The 22,255-nt window shown below is 34.4% G+C and overlaps 1 protein-coding gene across 6 annotated transcripts in view; it reads right to left on the bottom strand.

The window, feature by feature from the left end:
• Positions 1-37: 37 nt before the first annotated feature.
• The window catches only part of NAP1L1 (nucleosome assembly protein 1 like 1), a 41,314-nt gene continuing 19,096 nt past the window's right edge, over positions 38-22,255 (bottom strand). For 3 of the 6 annotated variants that reach the window (XM_026667706.2, XM_087968015.1, XM_087968013.1), the window contains 12 exons: positions 20,142-20,244; positions 11,475-11,616; positions 11,227-11,307; positions 10,607-10,735; positions 9,856-9,927; positions 8,578-8,717; positions 5,310-5,455; positions 4,383-4,402; positions 2,696-2,818; positions 1,276-1,308; positions 1,099-1,149; positions 38-736 (listed from right to left, as the gene is read on the bottom strand). In XM_026667706.2, coding sequence (XP_026523491.2) covers positions 701-736; positions 1,099-1,149; positions 1,276-1,308; positions 2,696-2,818; positions 4,383-4,402; positions 5,310-5,455; positions 8,578-8,717; positions 9,856-9,927; positions 10,607-10,735; positions 11,227-11,307; positions 11,475-11,616; positions 20,142-20,244 — 1,076 coding nt within the window. In that variant the 3' untranslated portion in view covers positions 38-700. The remainder of the gene's footprint in view (positions 737-1,098; positions 1,150-1,275; positions 1,309-2,695; positions 2,819-4,382; positions 4,403-5,309; positions 5,456-8,577; positions 8,718-9,855; positions 9,928-10,606; positions 10,736-11,226; positions 11,308-11,474; positions 11,617-20,141; positions 20,245-22,255) is intronic. The other 3 variants (XM_026667707.2, XM_087968016.1, XM_087968014.1) reach the window with 1 other exon arrangement.

The raw sequence follows: 22,255 nt of genomic DNA on the forward strand, positions 1-22,255 counted from the left end.
GTATAAGATTTTAAAATGTATACACAAGCACAACTAGTTTCTGAAAATACTAGGTTTATTCACATCCCAGTGATAAACAACCTTAATATGATGTTTCTGGAGATTTTCTGTAGGTCACCATCACAAAATACAAAAACCTAGAGCATAAACAAGCAGACAATTATGAACATTCAATGTGGTCTTGATGGAAATTAACAGTTTATATGGAAGTTATGAAATTTGAAAACGTATGTCATTTCCTAATTAGTACAAGTCACTGCTATTTCTATGACAAAGTAATGAAGGCACAGCCAGTGCAAGCAGACTTAAACCCATTTAAACTACTGGGCCAAAAAATACTTTGGTTGGTTCTCTGGGAAAGGATCTTTTCTAAACAAATAGTGGTCTCCGTCAAGAGTTCTGATATCTTCACAGCTGCAGTCTAATAGCTACATGACAACAGACTTCACTAGAACCAAACTATATATAGCAATGAATTAACAATTCATGCTTTAGGATTTACTGCATTCTACATATTGGCAGAAAAGTACTATTAAAATGCTAGGTACAAGGAACCTACATTTTAAACTGGTTCTGTCAGTTTGTTTTAACAAAATGTTTACTTAATTCTACCAAGATACAAAACATAAGGCTGTAAGTAACTAATAGTTGTATTTAGGCTATTACAGTGCAGATAATCCTCAAGGCCACATACACAGTTTCACTGCTGCTTGCATTCTGCTGGATTTTGATCCTTCTGTTGAAGAAAGAAAAAGATAGGTCGGTGTTCAAACAGATCTACTACAGGAATTTAAAGATTACAGGCAATAATTCAAAAATGCAATAAGCAATAGCACTTAAGATTTGTACACCACTTCACAATGCTTTACAACCCTCTCTAAGTAGTTTACAGAGTCAGCATATTGGCCCCAACAATCTGGGTCCTCATTTTACCAACCTCGGAAGGATGGAACGCTGAGTCAACCTTGAGCCTGGTGAGAATCGAACTTCTGGCAGCTGACAGTCAGCAGAAGGAGCCTGCAATACTGCACTCTAACCACTGTACCATTATGGCTCATTACTCAATACTACCCAGTAAGGTATAAACTGATCACATACCTTTGGGTCATAATCTGGATCATTTTCTTCATCTGCTTCTTCCTCCCCTTCCTAAAATACATGTATAGTATATAAGTATATTTGGCCATGTAAATTCCCCTCAGTTACTTTTTTCTATAACTTTAAATTGCTAAAATCAATTAATTTAATGTTTATGAAATCCACAATAATGCCTACCTCATCATCAGCTTCCTCACCTTCTTCATCATACTAGAAAGTGAAAAAAGATCAATCATAAATGCATGAGCTCCAATAAGCTGCCTATCATTATTTTTAAGTAGATTTAAAGCCTTGAAAATAAACAGTTCAAATACACAATTTAAGTTAAAACCAATGAAATGTCCTATTTTCCACATAAGCAAAATTAGCATATCTTTCATTCAGAGGGATATTGTTATTCTGAGGAAATTTCTAGTGGCTTTTGAAGTTTTTGAAATGGCATCATAACTATTAAACAGTATAGCCCTCTTAAAACAGCACAATGTTCTTTAAGATCTCTGCTCCAAATATTTCTCCATTGTGATTCTTCAATTAGAATTGCTGCTTGTTTTAGTAGAAGTCTGTCAACAGTTCTTTTTAATGGCTGGTTAAAGTTTACGGTATCTATCTTCATGCCAACAGGTTTGGTATTTTTCATACTGAAGAACAATTTTAAATCCTCTCAGGAAAAGGCACTGGTCATTCAAAATCCATTTTTATATTGTCATATGGTGTACGTCAGATTAATATCTAAGCATTTCACAAATGGAACAACATACTGCACTATGGTTTGCTTCACACGTGAAGTCAAAATCAACCAAGGGCTTGAATTTATAAAAATAGAAGTCATGCTGTGCTTCACAAGACAAAATAGCAATAACCATACACCAGCAACAATATATACAAAGCAAAAGCTCTGAGTTATCTACCTAATGGGGCTTAGATATGTCAATATTTTTGTGAGATCTCAAAATTATTTAATTGTTAATTGTCAAGTGGTCTATTTGGTTTCCATATTTGTGATTAATGATACCTAAGCACCTTTGATCCCAAAAATCACTATTAAACTCTATAACAGAATACAAGTATCAAGAATGTTTGGTGTACCTCAAGGTGTGCCAAATTCTGTACTGAAAATGGGAAGCAAGTTTCATCCTGTTGTAAGATGTAGTTTTGAATTATTGGCTAAAATTAATTTAAATTGGAGCACTTTAGCTTCTATGATTCTTCAAAATGGTTTCATATCCTCCCAGTCTAATGGAGTAACTGAAATTTCAGTTTTGAGGCTTATCATCACAATACTCGACAGCATACTAAGTTCAACAAAACTCAGATAAAGGCAAAATAGTGAATATTTAACACTGATCTTCAGAAATATTTTTGCTTTAATTCAAATTCATATAGTTGCAATTTTGTCACTAAATTCTCCTATTATCGGTCCTTAATTTCATTTGCTTCTATTTGCTTCTTTCCTATGTCCTGCGTACCACTGTTCAGCCTAAAAGGGAATAGTATGGTGAGTATATATGTATGCATATTTACTTACAGGCCAACCTAGCTTTAAATCAATTTAATATTAGAATAATTTTGATGTAACTGAAATTAAAGCACAACTTACATCATCGTCATCATCTTCAATGGCTTCTCCTGTAAAATACAATACTGATCGTGGAACTATGCGCTCTCGTAGAAAATGGCCAATTTCAAAGTCAGCTGCAAGAATTGCTTCAGCATCATCATCCTGCATACGTAGATTAATAAATATAGTGCCATTATCTGTATTTACTAAATGCAAGAACAATTTCATTCAACATCTTTAGTGTTAGCAACATATTCTATTTACCCTTCTCAATCTTGGCAATTTTAAGATGTGTCGATTGCAACTCCCAGAATTCCCCAGTAGGAATTCCAGTCGAAGACTTCTGGAAATTTAAGTTCATACTTCTTAAAAGTTACAAAGGTTGAAAAATACTGGTCTAGACACTACATTGTATAATTATTTTTTAAAAAATTACAAAAAAAATATTTATTGGCCTACAAAGAAATATTGAAGTCTTAAGTTCACAAAATATTTATCAAATTTGATTTTGGATTCTCCTGGCAGTTAATTTGCAGTAGTCTACAAAGTGTGTTAATTAAAATTTGTAGGAAGTATACGAAAAAAGCTTTGATTGAAGCTGCTAAGGATTACAAAAAGCAGGTGGACAAACGTAGATCACTCCAACCACCGTTTAAAGTAGGAGACAAAGCATATTTGTTAACAAAATATCTTAGATTGAAAATTCCTAGTAAGAAGTTGGGCCCTAAATTCTTAGGTCCATTCCCGATATCAAAAGTAATCAATCCAGACACAGTCCAATTAAGTCTTCCCCAGTTATTGGGAAAAATACACCCAGTGTTCAATAGTAATTAAAACCATCTGTTACATCAATGATAAGACCAATACCAATCGCTCCCTCTAAACCTTTAATCATACACATTATGAGATCAAGAAAATCCTTGATCCTAGATTACACCGAGGATGATTGCAATACTTGGTATTGTGGAAGGGTTACCCTATATCGGATGCTACTTGGGTTAAAAATTGGGATGTACATACAGATAGGTTGGTTAACCAATTCCATGAGGAATTCCCCAACCGAAGGGTCCTCTTGGAGGGGGGAGAGGGGGTTAAGGACATCGCATTAACATTGCATTGTGTTTTGTTTCTTATTTTTTTATAGGTGGTGAACTTCTCAAGGGGGGACGCCTGTCAGCTATGGAATCCTTATTCATTGCTGCCACATAGCTTGAGAAAGTGGGAGGGAGGTGATATTGAGTAGCTCTTAGAAGAAAAAATAGAATTCTTTCGATAGTTCAAGGTCAAGGAGTGTGGCGCAGAAAGAATTGGAACTTACTTTGGGATTGGTTCATGTAATGTGATTATAAGTAAAAAGGGGATGGTTTGTAGGTTGGGACATTGTAAGAAGTCAGGGAAACTTTTAGTTTCAGAATTCCACAGATGTGCCAGGTGCTATTCTAATAAAAGTACTTTTGAGATTATGCTTGTCTTGGAGTTACTGACCGGATGTTCCCTGGAATGCTGACACATACAATATGGGAAATGCTGTCTACATGTACTTACATAAATGGCAAGTATCCATTTACTGCCTAGATCCTTCACATGAACATGTATTATTGGTGTGCATGTATGCATATGTGTATCTATGTATCTGTATATATTAGCAAAGGGATACATTTATTACAATGAAAAAAAAATTAAAAGTTATGTTTTCATTCAAAAAGAAAATCACAGTGAAACTTACCAAATCCCCACTTTCAGGAACTGAAATGAAAAAAAAGATGTAACATTATATATTTAAGAAAGCTACATTATTTAACTGCAGTAACTACCTGAAGCGCCCACTTTTTGTTTCCATGTAACAAGGTAAAAGATGTCCCAAACTATTGTTCAATTGCCATTATATAAAATATAATGTAAGCTACTTGGCTAAAGTGAGACAAAACGGAGGCACTGTTAATTTATGGGTATTAGAATACAGAGAAGTCTATTTCTGCACTCCTATTTAAAAACCAAGCACAGACAAAGAATATTTAAGTTTTGGTCTCAAATGTCTCCATTTCATGGGGATATCATTTGCATCACTTTCAGTATGTTTCTGTAAGCAGCATCTTATGATCATCTAGAAAATCTTAAAATGGTTTGGAATGAAATGCTTGAAATCCTGCTTTCCCACATAAACAGTTCCACCTTTTCAGTTAGCCTTAAAGTTTTGTTCCATGATGTTTGCTTTCAGAATGGTTTAAGCACAAGTCAAACTCTTCTCAAATAGATTATAGGATATTTATTTCTAGAAAGTCTTTTAAGTGTCAAAACCAACCGCCAAAAACATTCTTGATTTACTAGAGTTTTTTTTTCCATTTGGAACATTAGAGGAATTGTGTGTGTGTGTGTGTGTGTGTGCCGCATAGTATTCAGCTTTGTCGTAAGTACCCAAAATAGAAAATATACATACATACATACATACATACATATATATATATATATATATATATAAAATAATAATAATAATAATAATAATAATAATAATAATAATAATAATATATATAATAATATAAATAATAATAATAATAATATAATAATAATAATAATAATAATAAATAATAATAATAATAATAATAATAATAATAATAATAATAATAATAATAAATAATAATAAAGTCAAGTTTACCTTCTGGAGGACTGAAAAAGTTGAAGAAGGAATCATTGGAAACTGTTTTTGTCACTGTTCTAACTGTTCCACGGCCCTTGTGCTTTTGTTTCTTCTTTATAGTTTTCAAAGTAACATTCTTCCCCTTTTTCCAGTCTATTTGGCACCTATGGGAAAACTGTTATGAAACTAAGCACATACCTACATGTTCACTTTAACTATTATAGTCCTGGCACATAGTTATCACATAACCAATCACACAGCTAAACTGGATCCTGAATATAGAGTAATTCAACTGTATGAACAACAAAGATAATTTAGATTTCTCAGAACGTTAAGTCTTTAATACTAAGGGATGAATAGTACAGTACATATTACTTTTTCTGCACACAACATAAATAGGTTTTCTCCTTCTGAAAATTTTACATATATACTAAACAATTCAGAATTCTGCAATGTATTTAATCTGCCATAAAATTAAGATGAAAACACAGATTTATACATTTATACATTCCTTTATACATTTCCCATTTATTATTGCAAAATGAAAAATATACCATCCCAATCCAAAATAGATATTTGAATCCCAATGAAACTATGGCATTCAGGTAATCTGGCAAGTGGTGCCAGAAAGTTCAGCATCTAAGACAATTTAAATGGTTGCCTTAAATATACTGCACTGAACTTTATCCACTGACCCCCAAGGCAGCACAATGAAATATAAACACTTTAGCCTAGCATATCTAATAGAAAGCTAGGTTAGGAAAGGTTAGTCTAGGTATTCATCAGGGATAAACAATCATGATAATGAAGTTAGAACAGATGCTATGAGAAAACATCTCCCATTATTCTTATAAATTTAAGCGAATACAACTGCTAGGGAAAAAAACTAAAGCAAGATTCATAGTTCTAGATTCACAGTAACCTGAAAGCATGTTTCATATTCTGGGAATGTTAATTGCATTAATTATGTAAGAATTCAGCATGCAATACAGAAAATGTAATACAGAAAATGTAAGTGTCTTATTTGTTAACATTGCTATTTCCAATACTAGGAGTGCTAGGCACAGAATATGTTTATTTTATTTACAGCAAAAAGCCTATTGGTGTGCCCACTTAAAGACAACCTACTGTACTGACGTCTGTACATTTATTTTATAACATTACAGGTGAAACTCGAAAAATTAGAATATCGTACAAAAGTTCATTTATTTCAGTAATGCAACTTAAAAGGTGAAACTAATATATGAGATAGACTCATTACACGCAAAGCAAGATAGTTAAGCCATGGTTTGTCATAATTGAGATGATTATGGCTTACAGTTTATGAAAACCCCAAATCCACAATCTCAGAAAATTAGAACTGACTTTATACCCTCCCCCCAAGTAACACATAACCCTGTAATTACACCCACGCACCTCCGCCCCATGCCTAAACACTCTAGTCAACCCCTTCCTCTGCCCTCTAGCTTCACATTAAAGAGATATATGAAATATGTTTCCAGAACCGCCTGCAGCAGCCGGTGCAGTTGCAAATCATTGCCCCTTCCACCAGCTGACTACAGAGCAGAACACAGTGGCCGAACATGGAGCCAAAACACCACCGCCCCTCCACACAGCAAGACCCCGTCAGGAAAAGGAAACCCAGAGGCCATATGCGCAGCCAAACCGCAGCCGCCACTCCACACAGCAGGACGCCGGCAGAAAGGAACAGAGCCGGAACGGAGTGCCGTGGAAACAGAGCACCAAGCCATCGAGACCTTGTCGGGACGGGAACCTGGACCCAACAATTCACTGGACCCACTTCACTCTAAACAACTATGGTTTCTACTTTTAATGGTTGAAATCTCCCGGTCTTAGAAAGTTTAATTATAATCCATTTGCTGATGTAGGTATTATTTGCTATCAATTGATCCTTTATGAAGCAATGCCTGCTTCAATTTCAGATGATTCTGGTGCTCTTTTAGCAGACATCTTTTTAGCGCTGCTTACAGCTTTGCATTTGGTACTCTGGCTTCTCTTTTTGTCAGCTGTTATTTGCTTAGTGCACTGGTTCCTCTTTTTGCTTGGTGTTATCAGCTCCTTGTTCTATACTTTTTACTTTTATGGGTAGTCCTTGACTTACAACTGTAACTGAGTCCAGAACTAAGATGGTAAGTTATGCCAGTGGTTAAAAGGGTCATCATGTAACCATGACAGATTTTTCATTATTATTTTTTTGGGTGGTGGTGGGGATGGTTAAGCAAATAGTATGGTCATTCAAAAAATATTGTGGTAATTAAATGAATGTCATGGTCATTAAGTATGCCCAGTGGGTGTTTTTTCTGGAAACTGGAAGTTAACTCCTGTTTCTGGCAAAACCATAAACTGTGATCAAGTCATTAAGCAACCAGTTTTAAGTTGAGGACTACCTGTATGTAAAATTGCAACCTTTGATCTGAGTTTAGCTTATATCCTTTGAAACACTCACATGGTTTCTGGCTAAGATAACAGTTATGGGTGATCAATAGAAACAATGGTAAATTAATTTCAACATCATAATTTTAATTTTTCTTCTCTTCTTGTTCTCATCACCCATGCAAAGCAGAGAGATTGGGAAAGAAGGTAATACAAGAGAGTAAGCAAGCACACAACGGGGAATACACTGTGTATTTTCATTGTGTATTCCCTATTGTGTGTCTGCTTACTTTCTTGGAATTCCTTCCTCTCCAATCTATCTGTAAAGATGAGGGGAAAGAAAAACAATAAGGCAGTCATAGTACAATGTGTACTGAATATAATAGCAATTACGTGACTGAGAAACAGCATAAATGTACTTTTAAACAGTCATTGAATGAGGCAATTAGTAAACGGGAACTATAATTAATTTACAGTAGTCCTTGGCTTGTCAGCAATCAGGTTTTACATTTTAAGCCAGGTGGTCATAAAACATAATGTCACATGACTATGTCAGTGAAGGCAGTTCTGGCAGGCCTGGTTGCCATTGTTAAGTGAAGACCACAACTTTCTAGCGGCTTCCCCACCGACTCTGTGGAAAACCAGCAAGGAATGTTGGAAATCGCAATGACATAACCTCAGCTCAACATCATTAACAGCAATCTGGGCATCAAGAACCCAGATCACAATCAAGTGACTATGGACACTGCAATGACTGGAACTACAAGAACCTGTTCAACCCTATCACAATTTTGAAGTCACTGAATAAATGACCCAAGGACTGCCTGTATTTATTTAAACACTTTATGAGGACATAGGTTCTTGACCACTTATTACACAAAATTGCACTTACCCTGTGCAACCCATAATTTCTGGTCCATCGAAGGAGAAAGGATCAGAATCATCAGGTTCTGACCTCATTCTGTATGTTTTTGTTACTACTTCATTTGTGAAAAATTCATTAGGTTCAAAGTGGAATTCTAAAGTAAAAGTCTTTGAAAAAGTACAAATATAAGTATACATAATTATAATCTGACTCACAAAGCAAAACTCCATTACATTCTCTATTAATTTTATTCTTTTATCTAAGGGATCAATAATTCTGCCTTTGACGTTATCAATTCTTAATGCTGTTGAACTGTAATTTCAATGAATCCAAGCAAATATAACCAAGGGAGCAAATATAATTAAGGGAGATTGATAACCAAGCAAATATAATTAAGGGAGATTGACAACTTTTATATTATTTTGTACAATATACTGCATTTCTTTAAGAAACAAAGTCCATTCTCCTCTCCATTTCTCCAAACGCTACAACAGGCTGAAAATTATGGCTGAATATGAATTCTGTATCTATTAAAGAACTAGTTGTCCCCTGTGTGTTACCTCAAAAGAAATACTAGTATTTTATATGCCATTAACTCCTTCCTTTTAGAGAACTTGCTCTGAAAAATTCCCCACGGTATAACTTCAATAGAACTCTCATCAAAATAAATTATCTGTATATGCTTAACTAGGCAGTGAACTTATAAATTCTTTAAAATTTTCCTTTTCAGGCATCCTTATGGGCTGAAGATTAAAAAGTTTCAGCAATTAGGGAACCTTGGTAAAAACAGTCTTTTGCTTTAAACTGATATAATGCTAATCATAATTAATGGGCTGGTCATTAGAGATAGCCATTTCTGATTACTTAACACTTTAATTTAGGTGTTAGTTTTTACTATTATGAAAAATTGAATTGTTACACATATCTTCAGTGTTTAATTTTGCTATGAAGCCACACAGGTCATGTGCAATCTATTGTGACTGAAGAAACACATATTCTCTACAACAGCACCTACCCTCTGGAAATGAGTTCCTCCCCAAGATGCAAATGGCCCCAGCTTGTTAGTATTTTGGAGGGCTGTAAAGACTTGGTTCTTCACCCAATCTTGTTGGCAAGGATTAATGTGTTTTCCTAGAAGGTGTGGCATGTTTCTTTTTCATTCCTGTCTTTTTCCTTTCTTATTTTTAATATTTTTACTTAGGAGCCACCCAAAGTCATTGGGAGTCGATTAGCATACAAATTTAATAATAATCTACAGAGAATGTTTTAGCTGCCTTATTATTATTTTTAACAATACAAGCTTACCATGGGTTCTCCAGCTTCTGAAAACTTCACTTTAATATCTTTTAAATGTTTCAGGATAGGCTCATCATGTTCCTATACATGTAAAGTAACACTGCAATACATTAGGCAATGCTTTTTACACTTTTAATGCAATTACAAAGTAGGAAATAATATAATACAAAAGAGGAAAATCAAGAGCAGATTACATTTAACAAACAATTTTACTGTTAGTTTCTTTTTAAAAAATATTAAGTTTTCAAATTTTAAAAACATAAAATAGAACTTTATACATTGTTATCAACATCAAGACATTTTGCATCTCCTCACATTTTTCAGTATATGTATTTACTTATTCCTTTACCATTACATCTTACTCTTGCTATAAATCAATATCTTTTATCCTTACATATCAATCTTCTCCATAGTATATTTACATATTCCCTCATTCTTTTCCTAATTGCCATTTTATTTTCTTTTTATTTCTAAACCACTCATTTTACTGTTAGTTTCATAGGTACTAATATATATTTACCATGGAACATTTTCATAGAACATCAAAAACACTTGTGCAGAAATAAAGAATTTATCATATACTTAGTGCTATATTTCTACCAAACATGAGACTTTCAATCTGAAGAATCCCAGAAAGGATAAAACTACAGCCCAGAAGAAATATTTTAATAATGTCCATGCTACCTAGTTCTGAATAAAATATTCTAATTCTTAAAATTTAGTTTGATCAACATTTCAAATAATTAAGTTATTCTCTTACCTGAACCATATCACTGAGTAAATCAACATTCTTGAATACTGTCAGCCAAAATTCAGGAATTCCTTTAGGATCATCTTTTTCTTGATCTTTTTTCTCCTCTTCAAGCTTGGCCTTCTCTTTCATTTCCTCCTTGTTAAAATTAATAAGTTAATCTTTCTAATATTTGAGTGCTAAATACTTATCAAATTTAGTGGTATACAGCCAGCTACAAATATTGGGTGAACATTGTTTTACTTATTTAAAATATTTATATACTGTTTCCCATTAAGAAAAATCTCAAAGCAGTTTACAAAGTATATTTACATACCAGACAAGGAGCTACAATGTCCTTACTTTTAGGCTACATGATTTTCTACGGCTGTTGAAACTAATTTTGCTATCAGATGTAATTTTCAATTGGTTTTAATCTAATTAATTCACTTCTCTCCTATTAGTTTCAATGGGAGGGAATTTGAACAAGGAAATGAACAATATCAAAAGAAACAAAAAAACATTCTTCCATCCCTTCTGCTTCATAATGCAAACACAAAAAGGCTTTAGACTACCTTTCTACTAGCAACCCCATGAAATAAGGCAGGACTGTCCTTTAAATCTACTTCCAATAAAACACAGGTACTCACTGAAATTTCTTCTTCTGCGTCTGTTTTCCACTCACATTCTTCTTCAGTAGGTTCATAAACAGCATTGATTATTTCACTTCTCTGGAAGATCAAACCATCGTTCTTTCAGATTACCATGTTAATATGACTCAATACTTTTATAAGGTGGTAAAGCACAATTTGTTTTGGAAATAAAAATTGCAAAATTAGAAAACCTACATGAATTTCAGGTCACTTTCAAGATTGTATAGTAAAAGCATACAGATTACCTTGTCAAATAAGGGCTGATAAAGGGTAGCGTATTTTCTTTCCAATTCATGAACTTCTTCATAAAACTTTGCTTCTATCTGTGCACATTTAACTTGAAGATTCTTGAGTGCATTTACTCGTCTCTTAACTACTTTAGGCAAGCTGTGGGAAGTAGAAGTGTATTGTATGATTACACTAACAATAATTCATTTAAAAATAAAAAATGTCAATATGTTGGTTGAAATGTATAATTTCTAGCACATGCAAAACTAGATCTATTGATATTACATAAAAATATTATAGTGACATATTCCTTCTCACAATTTCAGGAAAAAAATAGAAACATATGTTTCATATTATGTACTACAGGACTTGAAAATTGAGATTAAGCAGTTATCTATTATCTTTACATAGTTTTATTAAATACAACTTAACCGTATTATTATATTAACACATTATTGCTTTGTCTCACTTATTATTTCACTCACTGCCTAGAGTAGATTTGAAACAAAGTGACAAATTCAAAAGTTTAATCTCTAGAAAATTTATTCTCGCAATGTTTAAATTTTAAAGTTATATGAATCTAAAATTGACATCAACTAATATATTTTATCATAAAAGATTATTATGCTGTTAATACTACAGAAGTGCTTTTTGTGATCAACATTATTACTAATCCTATAATAATCAGTTAAAAATATTTAGTTAATGGATACATATACTGATTACATGCTTGAAAGCTATACTTTCTTCTACTTTTCAATTATTAGTTAATAATTATACTTTTTTCTACTTTGCAATATAATTGCCAAGATTACTTCTCTTAAAATCCACAAACAGGGAAACTCAGATAGTAATGGTTTGTAGTGAGTAACATTTTAAAATACAATTCCCTTTCAAAAAAAAATGTGAGTTCAAATAGCAATGTAACAGAGGCACATTAGCAAAAACTGGAAGTGAGAACGTTTTGCTCTTAAAGAGTATTTAAAAGAGGAAAGAGCAGTGCTCCCCCACAGATAGTCCTCCACTTACAATCACATTCATTTAATGATTGTTTGAAGTTACAACTGCACCGAAAAAAGCGACTGATGATCCATTTTCATAGCTATAACTCTTGCAACATCCCCAAGGTCTGTGATCCAAATCTGGATGCTTGGCATGTATTTATGGCAGTTGCATTGTCCTGGGATCACCTTTTGTGACGTTCTGACAAGCAAAGTCAAAATGGAAGCCACATTCACTTAACCATTGCAATGATTCACTTAACAGTGGCAAGTTGATTTGTTAAGGTTGTAAAATGGAGCAAAATCACTTAACTGTCTTGCTTAGCAATGGAAATTTTGGACTCAATTGTGGTCATCTCTGTAGTCTGTATGACGTTCATGGAGCAATCCTAAACATCAAAACTGGTAACAAAATTTGGTTCATGGATCCATGCTCCCGTACTCAGTAACTAATGCAAGAAGCAAACTAATAAGCACTGATCTGTGAGTCACTGATCAAAATTCCTTTCTGTAACTGTTTTATTAATTTATATTTCAAATTTCTGAACCTTTTTTAAGATCTTTCTGCCCTAAATCCCTAGTAATAACACGTGTTCATTACTGTGGAATTCATGTAATATTTTTCTCTCAGCCATCTACATTATTTATGGCTTTGGGGCTCGGTAGAACAATTTTTCACCAGTAATTCATAATCCCAAAAGGTAGGGGCATGTATGCCAGTGGGCATGTCACAAAATGATTTAACTAGAGAAAAAAGGAGTATACCACATTTGTTTTCATATTTATTACATAATATACAATTTGTTTATTCATATCAAATATATATTAATACCTATATTAAGCATATTTGTTAGTAAAACAAATGCAAAGTAAAAAATTAAAAAATATTTTTAACAAAATCCTTCATGAAACAAATGAATTTCTCTAATATTGTTTAAATATTGTATAAGCTGGATCAAATTGGAAGAAATATTTCCAATAATACAATATACTCAGATTGTTTTTTTCACATTGCATTTATCAACAACAGTTTAAAATGGGCTACAAAATTGGGGATACTGCTCTTCATGCTCAAACATGCCTATCTTCATTTTACTAATAAACATATGCAGCAATACTATTCTTTCATGATAAAAAGCTGCCAATTTCTAGAGCTTCAATAATGAGAACAGAGAAATTTAAGACACTTCAGCAGACTCTGGGTTGGTGGGATATTTTTTGGTTTGTTTGTTTTTTTGGTCTGTGGATGCATGTTTTAAGAAGACATTTAAATCCCAGTTTCTCAATAGAATTCACACCAAAATTTGGACTATAATTTATAAAAAGGGGCTACCAAACTTGCATTCCTATATGTAAAAGTAGGAATCCATAGCATTTAAATTATAAACAGGATTACAAAAAAGCTACAGGTCCCATCGAAGATCGTAATGCAGAATAGACCTCTCCCAAACTATCACATAATCATCTATTATAAGTCCCTTAAGGAAAGGAATCAAATACCACTCAGTATGCAATGTTTTATACAACTAAGCTTTCAAATGTAGGAAGAATTCTGTAATATTTGCTATTTAGTCCCAAGTGAACCAGCTAATTACACTCCTATCTGCTATTCAGAGGAAAAAGGCAGACAAGTATTAAACTTGCATAACAAAGCAAAATGCTTTTAGTGTGATAAATACAGCAAAAAAGTATCATGGCAAAGTATTATCTCTAATGAAAATTAGATAGAGACATAGGATGAAGGCAGTAAATAAAACATGTTAAAATAAAAAGATCTAAAGATAATGGAATTACTTTAGAAAAACTACGCCTGCAATTTTAGAAAGATTTTAATAGATGGCTCTCCTCAAAGGAGGGAAATAATGCTTTACTTGAATTGATTCTGTCAAGAAATGTATCTCCAACTTCCGGTTGCTCATAGTTGGTGTCAGAGCAAAATTTGCGATCGTAAGCGATTTCACTTCGAGCTCACTTGTTGAAGGGTCCTGATCGGAACCACCCTGGAGGGGTGATGAAGAAAGGGGGAATCGCAACTCCCCTCCCTGACAAGAAAAACCCCTTCCGAAGGCAAGTTGCAGCATCGGTCTAAAATGGCCACCCCGAAGACGAGGAGCAGTCCAGGAAACTAAGGCTGTGCTGGACCGGAGAAGCATCACACGGAGTATGAACCAGGCAAAATACATGGACTTTAAGGTACCCGGTATTCAGAATAAAAGGACTATTTGGAGGAAAGTGTGCAGAGGCGGCGACCAGAGAGAGTGAGAAGGAAATTTGAACTTATAAAATTGGCTTGAGCTATTGGAACGAATTAACTTGGAGGGGAAAATTCAGAGGGAAATATTTGACCACAAAAGCCTTGGAAATTAAATTGGATAATTATTGGACTTTTGGCATTAAATAGGCATAAATAAATGTTGGAATTGAATGTGTTGAAAAGAAATAATAGTTAATAAATGAAATTAGAGAATTTAATGAAAGTTTTATAATTAAAAAAAGAAAGTAAAAGAAATAGTGGATTGTGAAAAAAGACTCAAACACGCCACTGTACAGGAAAAATTTCAGTGACTCTTTGAAAAGTGCTTGGTCTGTCTAATAAATTGGACTTTGGAATTTAAAAGAAAATAAGAGAAACTCCATCATAACAAAATAAAAACCCTGAAAAGTAATACCAAAATATTATAAAGGGAAAGATATTTGAAAATATCTTTTTAGAACCACCAGGTGACTTCAGGAAACAGCTGGAAAACGATCTACTAGAAGTCCTAGAAATAAAGACTTAGGGATATTGATTGTTGAAAATAAATATAAAAGACGCTGGTTGAAATAACATACTGGATTTGTGGATTGGACATATATATTAAGGAAGAGGGGAAAAACAAAAAAGGGAAAAAAGGAGCAGACACAATGGGGGAATTATTTGCTGAAATAAGATTGGATCTACAAGACCTGAAGGAAATGATGAAAGTGAGACTGGAAATGTGCAGCAATATATTACAGAAATTAGAAATGGCGATTCAGCTTGTAGAAGAACAAAGAAAACCAGAGGGAGAGGAGGAATAAGGAGGAAACCAGCTTTGAAGTCCAAGTGGAGCAACAATCATTTAAGCAGGGGGGAAAAGGAATTAAAATTAAGTGGTTTGATGTGAAAATAAAAGGGGAAAGAGTTTGGAAAACAACAAAAAGGGAAGGGAAAAAGCAGAAAAAAGAAGTACAAAAGATAGATCAAGAGAGGGAGGGAGATAAAACAAATAACTGGAATGAGAAATGGAGGGGAATAATAATGGGAAAAAAGAGAATCAAGAGAAAGGACCAAAAAATAAAGAGACTCAGGAAGCAAACATGAATGAAAAGATATTATATTGTTATGAGAGCGAGAGATAATGGGTAAATAAGAATAGGGAAGGAGATTCCACAAGGTAATATGTGGTGATATATAAGAATAAGTACTGAAAATAGACAAGAGTGTAACTGATAGTTTTTTCTTTTCTTTTTTTTATTAAAGGATTATATCTACATTAGATATGGAATTCAATGAAATATGGAAATGGGAATTTATAACAAGATTATATATTGATTATTAGTGATGTGTAAAAATATGAGAATTATTATGGAAAGATTAATATCAGTTGCTATAATTAATTCATTAGATTAATACATTTGTAATGTATAGATAAGTATGGTGATTGAGAAAACATTATGAGGAATCTGATGCAAAATATGTGTATATCTGATATGTAATAAATAAGGAAATACTGTTATCATGTAGAATGAAGGTGGTAAGCTTGAATTAATAACCAAAGGGAACAATTTCTAGAATTAATAGCATAAGGATTGATAAAATTGCAAATATTACAGATTACAGCATTATGTACCTGGGGCGTGACACAAAAATAACAAAGTCACAAAAGTAGAATAAATTCCCTTTAATGCCTCCAACTTGGCCCCAATGTCCAATTATCCTCAGCTGGATAACAAACTCTTCAAAAAAACAGTCTATGAAGAGCAGAAATGCAGTCCGAACCCAAAGTAATTAGAAATAAAAAAACCAACACAAACCACACTGAAGTAATTAACACGACAGGCCAGGATGATAAACTGCTTTCAAAGACTTTCAAAGGATAATGCAGCACCCACAATTGGGAGGATGCCAAAACTCAGATAAGCCTTGACCAAGATAATGCACGCTTTGCTTCCAGCAAGGAGCCATGTGCAAACACCCCACTTATATCCTGTTCTCAGCTGCAACTAATGAAAGGGATCAGGGCCTTTTTCTCTCCCGTAAGCCACGTTGCTCCCTTCTCCGTTCCTCCCTGCGTGCCCTAGGATGAAGAGGGGGTGGCCCTGGGTCTTCCTCTGAATGCCCAGCCGGACTGTGCCCTTCCCCCATTTCTTCCACAGCCACCGGAGCCACACTCCCACTCCCTGTCAGCTGCTCAATCTCCCCCTCAGAATCAGACTCCAACAAGGGCATGACACAATATGGGATATGAATATAGAAATGAAACAAGAATTTTAAATAATACTGTAAAATAAGATATGAGAATATTTTAAGAAAAATGATAATATGAACTGTGATGTGATATGAAACTGAGTAAGTAACTATGGTCATGTTGTGTTGAGATGTGAAACCTGGAACCACACTGCTTGCCAAAGGAGAACTTTTATTTAAAAAAATGAAAAATAGAAGAGGAAATTGAATAGTGAAATTACTAGATATGTTTCAGTGATATGGTGATTGGCACTAGGAGTGAGTATGGAAATGTTGAAAAATTATAATTTAATGCAAATATGTATATTAAGAGATATGGTTAGCTTTATTAATTTTGTTTGTACTATGTATGAGGTATTGGTGCCACACTGTCTATGTATTGATGTGTATGTGTAGATTGAAATAAAAAACTTGATTACAAAAAAAAAGAAAAGAAATGTATCTCCTACATGTAAACAATTACATCAGATCTGTTCAGTTAAGACATGCAAACTATACCTGCAAAATCTTTTACTGTCAAGTAAACATGCAAAATATTAAACACAGTTCTATGTGTTAGTTAATTTAACTATCTTCAAACTGGCATAGCTGACACGCTACATAATTTTTAGTAGAGTTACTTGTAATAAAAAGCAAGCTTCTGTAACTTCTCAAAAAGTGTAATATTCATTGAAAGCAGCATCATTAAACCCAGGAAGAACTTACTGATCTTGGGTCAAGGACTTTTCAGTTTAGCAGAGGTTACTTAAATATGCTGTGAGAAAGAAAGCAAGCAAGATCACAGCACATCTGAGATCAATTATGGCCAGCAAAGTAATCTGTAAAGATCAAAATATGTCACGCACAAATGGATGTGTTCAGATAAACAGCTTCAGATTCCGTGACCATACCAAACAATTGGAGGAAGACATGATTATTTCTGTTGATTCTATATTTTGTCATTTCACCTCAGCTATTTCTCATGCTAGGATTCTATAGTTTCTATGAGATAGATTGAGCTGAGAGAGAATGGTTGATTCAAATTGTTGTCAGCAAAAAAGGAGCAGGGAAGAGTATTGGTTTGTTTGCCACCTTGAGCTGCCATGAAAAAAAGTTGGGATAAAAACATCTAAAAAGGGGGGAGGGAGACTATTTGCAGTAAGGGGAAAAAATTGGAAAAAGATGTATTTTAACACACACAACCTAGAACAGCCTATTTAAGATAATATGTCTTAGTCCAATCTTTCAGACATTGTTTCTAGGCCTCTCAGATAAGGTCAAGTGTAGTGTAACAGTTTTGTATGATAACATAATTGTCACACTTATGAAAGGTTTCCAGAACAACTTTATCTGTGATTGAATTTATCTGACGGAAGGGAATATCTACTCTAAAAGACCCCTATTATGGTATTTATGAGTAAATTGTCCAGCACAATAACAAATCATAGGAATACCCATCCATGATCTAAATCAGGACAAATCTAGAGCTACCTCACTCTGGCCTTATAGCTTAGTGCTGCTCTGTCATCTTTAATTCTGATAGGCAGTTCCACAACTATATTTTCCTTACTATTCTATTAATATATTACTAGCCTTGCATAACTTGAAATAGCTATTCTCCTCAGTTGATTCTCATTACGAAAGGGAAACAGATGATGAAAACAGAGTAAAGAGAGACAACTTTGTGATGTAAGAATGAATCAAAAGTTTGGGGAAATGTTTTATTGTCACTTAACATATTTAAGATTTTGGAGTTAGAGTGAAGGAAGAAGGGATAAAATAAGGAAGACTTGGACAGCCTAGAACTGTGATGGCAAATCTAGGCACACATGCCACAGGTGGCATGCAGAGCCATTTCTGCGGGCACGCGAGCCCCAGCCAAACTTACCTGCACTGCGCATGTGTGCGCCCCCCAGCTGATTTTTGGCCTGTTTGAGGGCATTTTCGCCCTTCCAGAGGCTTGAGGGAAACCTCTGCAGCTTCAGGGGGCCAAAAAACGGACCTTCCAGAAATACCGGAAGTGCCAAAACGGACCTGTTTTCAGCCTGCTAAGGCTGCAGAGGATTCCCTTGAGAAGGAGGGCAAAAACGGCCTCAAATGGGCCAAAAATCATATGTGCAGTGCAGGTAAGGGAGCAGGACAGTCATGTTGCGCGTGCATGTGCGGGATGGGGGCGCACTGCACTGAGGCTGCTGTGACACACGCGTGCTTTTGGCACACCACAACAAAAAAGTTCGCCATCACTGGCTTAGAAGTACTCTGTTCTTAACACTCAATCCTCAATTCCACGAAGTATTATGGAATATCTGCATTTTAGAAACACTGATACTATTTCTCATATTATCATACAAATTTATATTATCAAAATGATTAACATTTGTCTATTTCAAGTAAAGCTACAAAAGCAGCAAAGCAGAATAAAAATTTCAAAGAAAGCATTATGTTCTAAAAAAGTCAAAGAAAACAGGAAGCAGTTATGCAATTGTAATGTATTTAATTACAGATTATATAAACTTACAATTGTCTTATCTCTATATGCTCCCCACTATCTTTCATAAGAAAATACTTTTCTACCCACATACTTTTCTTCTCAACATTGTTAGTGGAATCCTATATAGATAACTAAGGAAACTTGAATAGGACTGCAGACTGTTCTTTTCTAAACCATCAATTATGAAAGCTTCTCTGAAACAGATTGCAGGTAGTCCTCAATCTACAACCATTCATTTAGTGACTGTTTGAAGTTATAATGGCACTAAAAAACATGATTTATAACCAGTCCTCAACCAACACATTGTTCCCATGGTTATGGGATCAAAATTTGGTTGTTTGACATCCAGTACATATTTAAGTAGCTGTAGCAGTTCTTGGGTCATGTGATTGTCACTTACAACCTTCCCAGCAGGCTTCTGGAAAACAAAGTCAATGGGAAAGCCAGATTCTCTTAAAGACCACATGAATCATATAACTGTAGAGATTCACTTAACAACCATGACAAAAACGGTCATTGTGTGTGACCCACTTAACAACTGTTTTCCTTAACTAATCCTAGTCTCAATTTTTCTTGTAACCTAATTTTTGTTGTCAGTTGCACAATTTAACTACACAAATAAGACACATTCCTTTCATTATTTTTCCAAATAAGTATGTGATATCACACCCCAAAAAATAACTGATCAAGGAATAAGATGGTAAAATAATGGACTGTAATGTACCTTTCTATATATCCTGTGGGTGTTCCAACCAAGCCATCAAGCCTTTCCTGGAGGGCTGCAAGAATCTGAGGATTCTGCATCATTTGAACAGTTAGTTGGCGTGCTGAATAAAACAAAACAGATTTTTAAAAAATCTATTACAAAATACTGTTACCTTTGTATTTGTTTTAATAAACAACACAACATAAATAATGGTCCCCTCTGCTCATTGATTTAAGCTAATTAGATAAGATATATCAGCTATATTCATTGCTAGACAATAACACAAAAGAAATTACTTGTGTAAAATCTCTTAAACTTTGCAGGCGAGTTGAAAAAATATGCATGTATAAATATTATTACAATATTCTTTTTCAAGTGTATAAATCAGGGAAACCCAACTGTAGGCTGCAGCCCACTACTTACATTCTCTTTATATGACCCAAACACTTCAAAGTATTTTGGTATTAGTCACACATTTCTAAATTCAATCAATATTCATACTGGATTCACCATTGGATACAATTCTCCTTTCTAATACATTAATTTCTTGAATAACTAAGAAATTCTCACCTCATCAACTTATTTTTATATTTTTACCAGCATATGCAGATCTTACCAAAAGAAGGTAGGCAGAAGCAAGACCTCATGTAAACATTTTTGCTTCTTTCATTAAATTCATTAATCATAGCAGATTACGTACATCCAAAACCTTTTACAGCATTTGCACAACTTGAAACTTCTCCATTCATTTTCCACCATGCTTAAATAAATATTTTACCAAGGTACACTAATACATCTATACACTTTTCAACCTTCCAAAACCTAAACAGTTTTCAACATTTTTATATAACTTGAAATTATTTAGTCCATTTCTGTTAAACACCAACTACATGGTCTTTGATATATTATATTTTACAACTATATTCTTTGCTACATCATACAACTGAAGATTTGCTGCAATTCATTTAGATTTTCTGCCAACCATATTGCTTTATCTACAAATTCGTATCCTCTATCAATTCATTCATATCCTCTACCAATTCCACAAGCATTCCTTATATATTTGTGCATAAATACATAAATAATCAGGGAGCATCACATTTTCTTTTGTTACTCCCTCTATTTTTAATTTGCTAAGCACTCCATTTATTGTCCCACATACTTCATTTCTTCCATAAACATTCTTACAGCAACTGGACCTACATATCTGTAGAAAGCATTACACAATTCGACTTGTCATTATTGTACACTATCTCTGAATCAACATCCATACAATTAAACCTCCATCCTATAATCATAAATTTCTTGATTTGCTGCAGAATAGAAATCTGTTCCTTATTACTTTTGTCCTGCAGAGCATACTGTACTCTCAAAATTTTGCTGTCAACTTCTATATTTCAATCAGAAATCTGGAAAACATGTTCCCAGCCACAATCTACCTTCTATAGTTTTTAAGCATTTAAGGTTGCTTTTTTTTTTGTCAAGGAAAACATAAAACAAACTAGTCACTGCAAAAGGAAACCAAGTTAACAAAGTACGGTATGTTTATGAGAATGGGCGTTGGCTTACCTGAACGCAGTTTCTCAGCATGCCTTGGGATAAGCCACACATGTGGGTTGAATCTGCCTTTCTGCCCAGAGACTGAGTCATCAATCTTTGCCACGCCTCTTCCTATTGGGCCAGGAAGCCCCCAAGCCCCAGTCATGATGAAGGCGTAGCCACTGATGTTCTTCCTGTGATGTTGGCTCTGCCTCCCACCTGGACACTGGACCAGATGATTGCCAGGATGGGAGTGGATTATCCCAAAGCATGCTGAGAAACTGTGTTCAGGTAAGCCAATGCCTATTCTCCAGCATGCCTTTGGGATAATCCACACATATGGGACACACCAAAGCTAGCAGTCCCTATGGGCAGGAAGAAGTCTGGTCCTGTGCACTCCTATTTGTATGCACTCGCTGTAGTCCTCTTCTGCCGAAAACCCCTGTTCTCTCTGAACCTCCTCCTCCATCCCAGATGCCCTGCTTCTGATGGAGTGGGCTGGAGGGGCCTCTCTCTGGTGCCTAGATCTAGATAATTCAGATCTTGGGGAAGAAGACTGGCTCCTCCCCCTCAAGGAGGAGGCTACCCCATGA

Source organism: Notechis scutatus, chromosome 6 (assembly GCF_049901735.1).
Source record: "Notechis scutatus isolate UNSWTSFEM ecotype Mainland chromosome 6, rNotScu1.2, whole genome shotgun sequence".
NCBI classification, from domain to species: Eukaryota; Metazoa; Chordata; class Lepidosauria; order Squamata; family Elapidae; genus Notechis; species Notechis scutatus.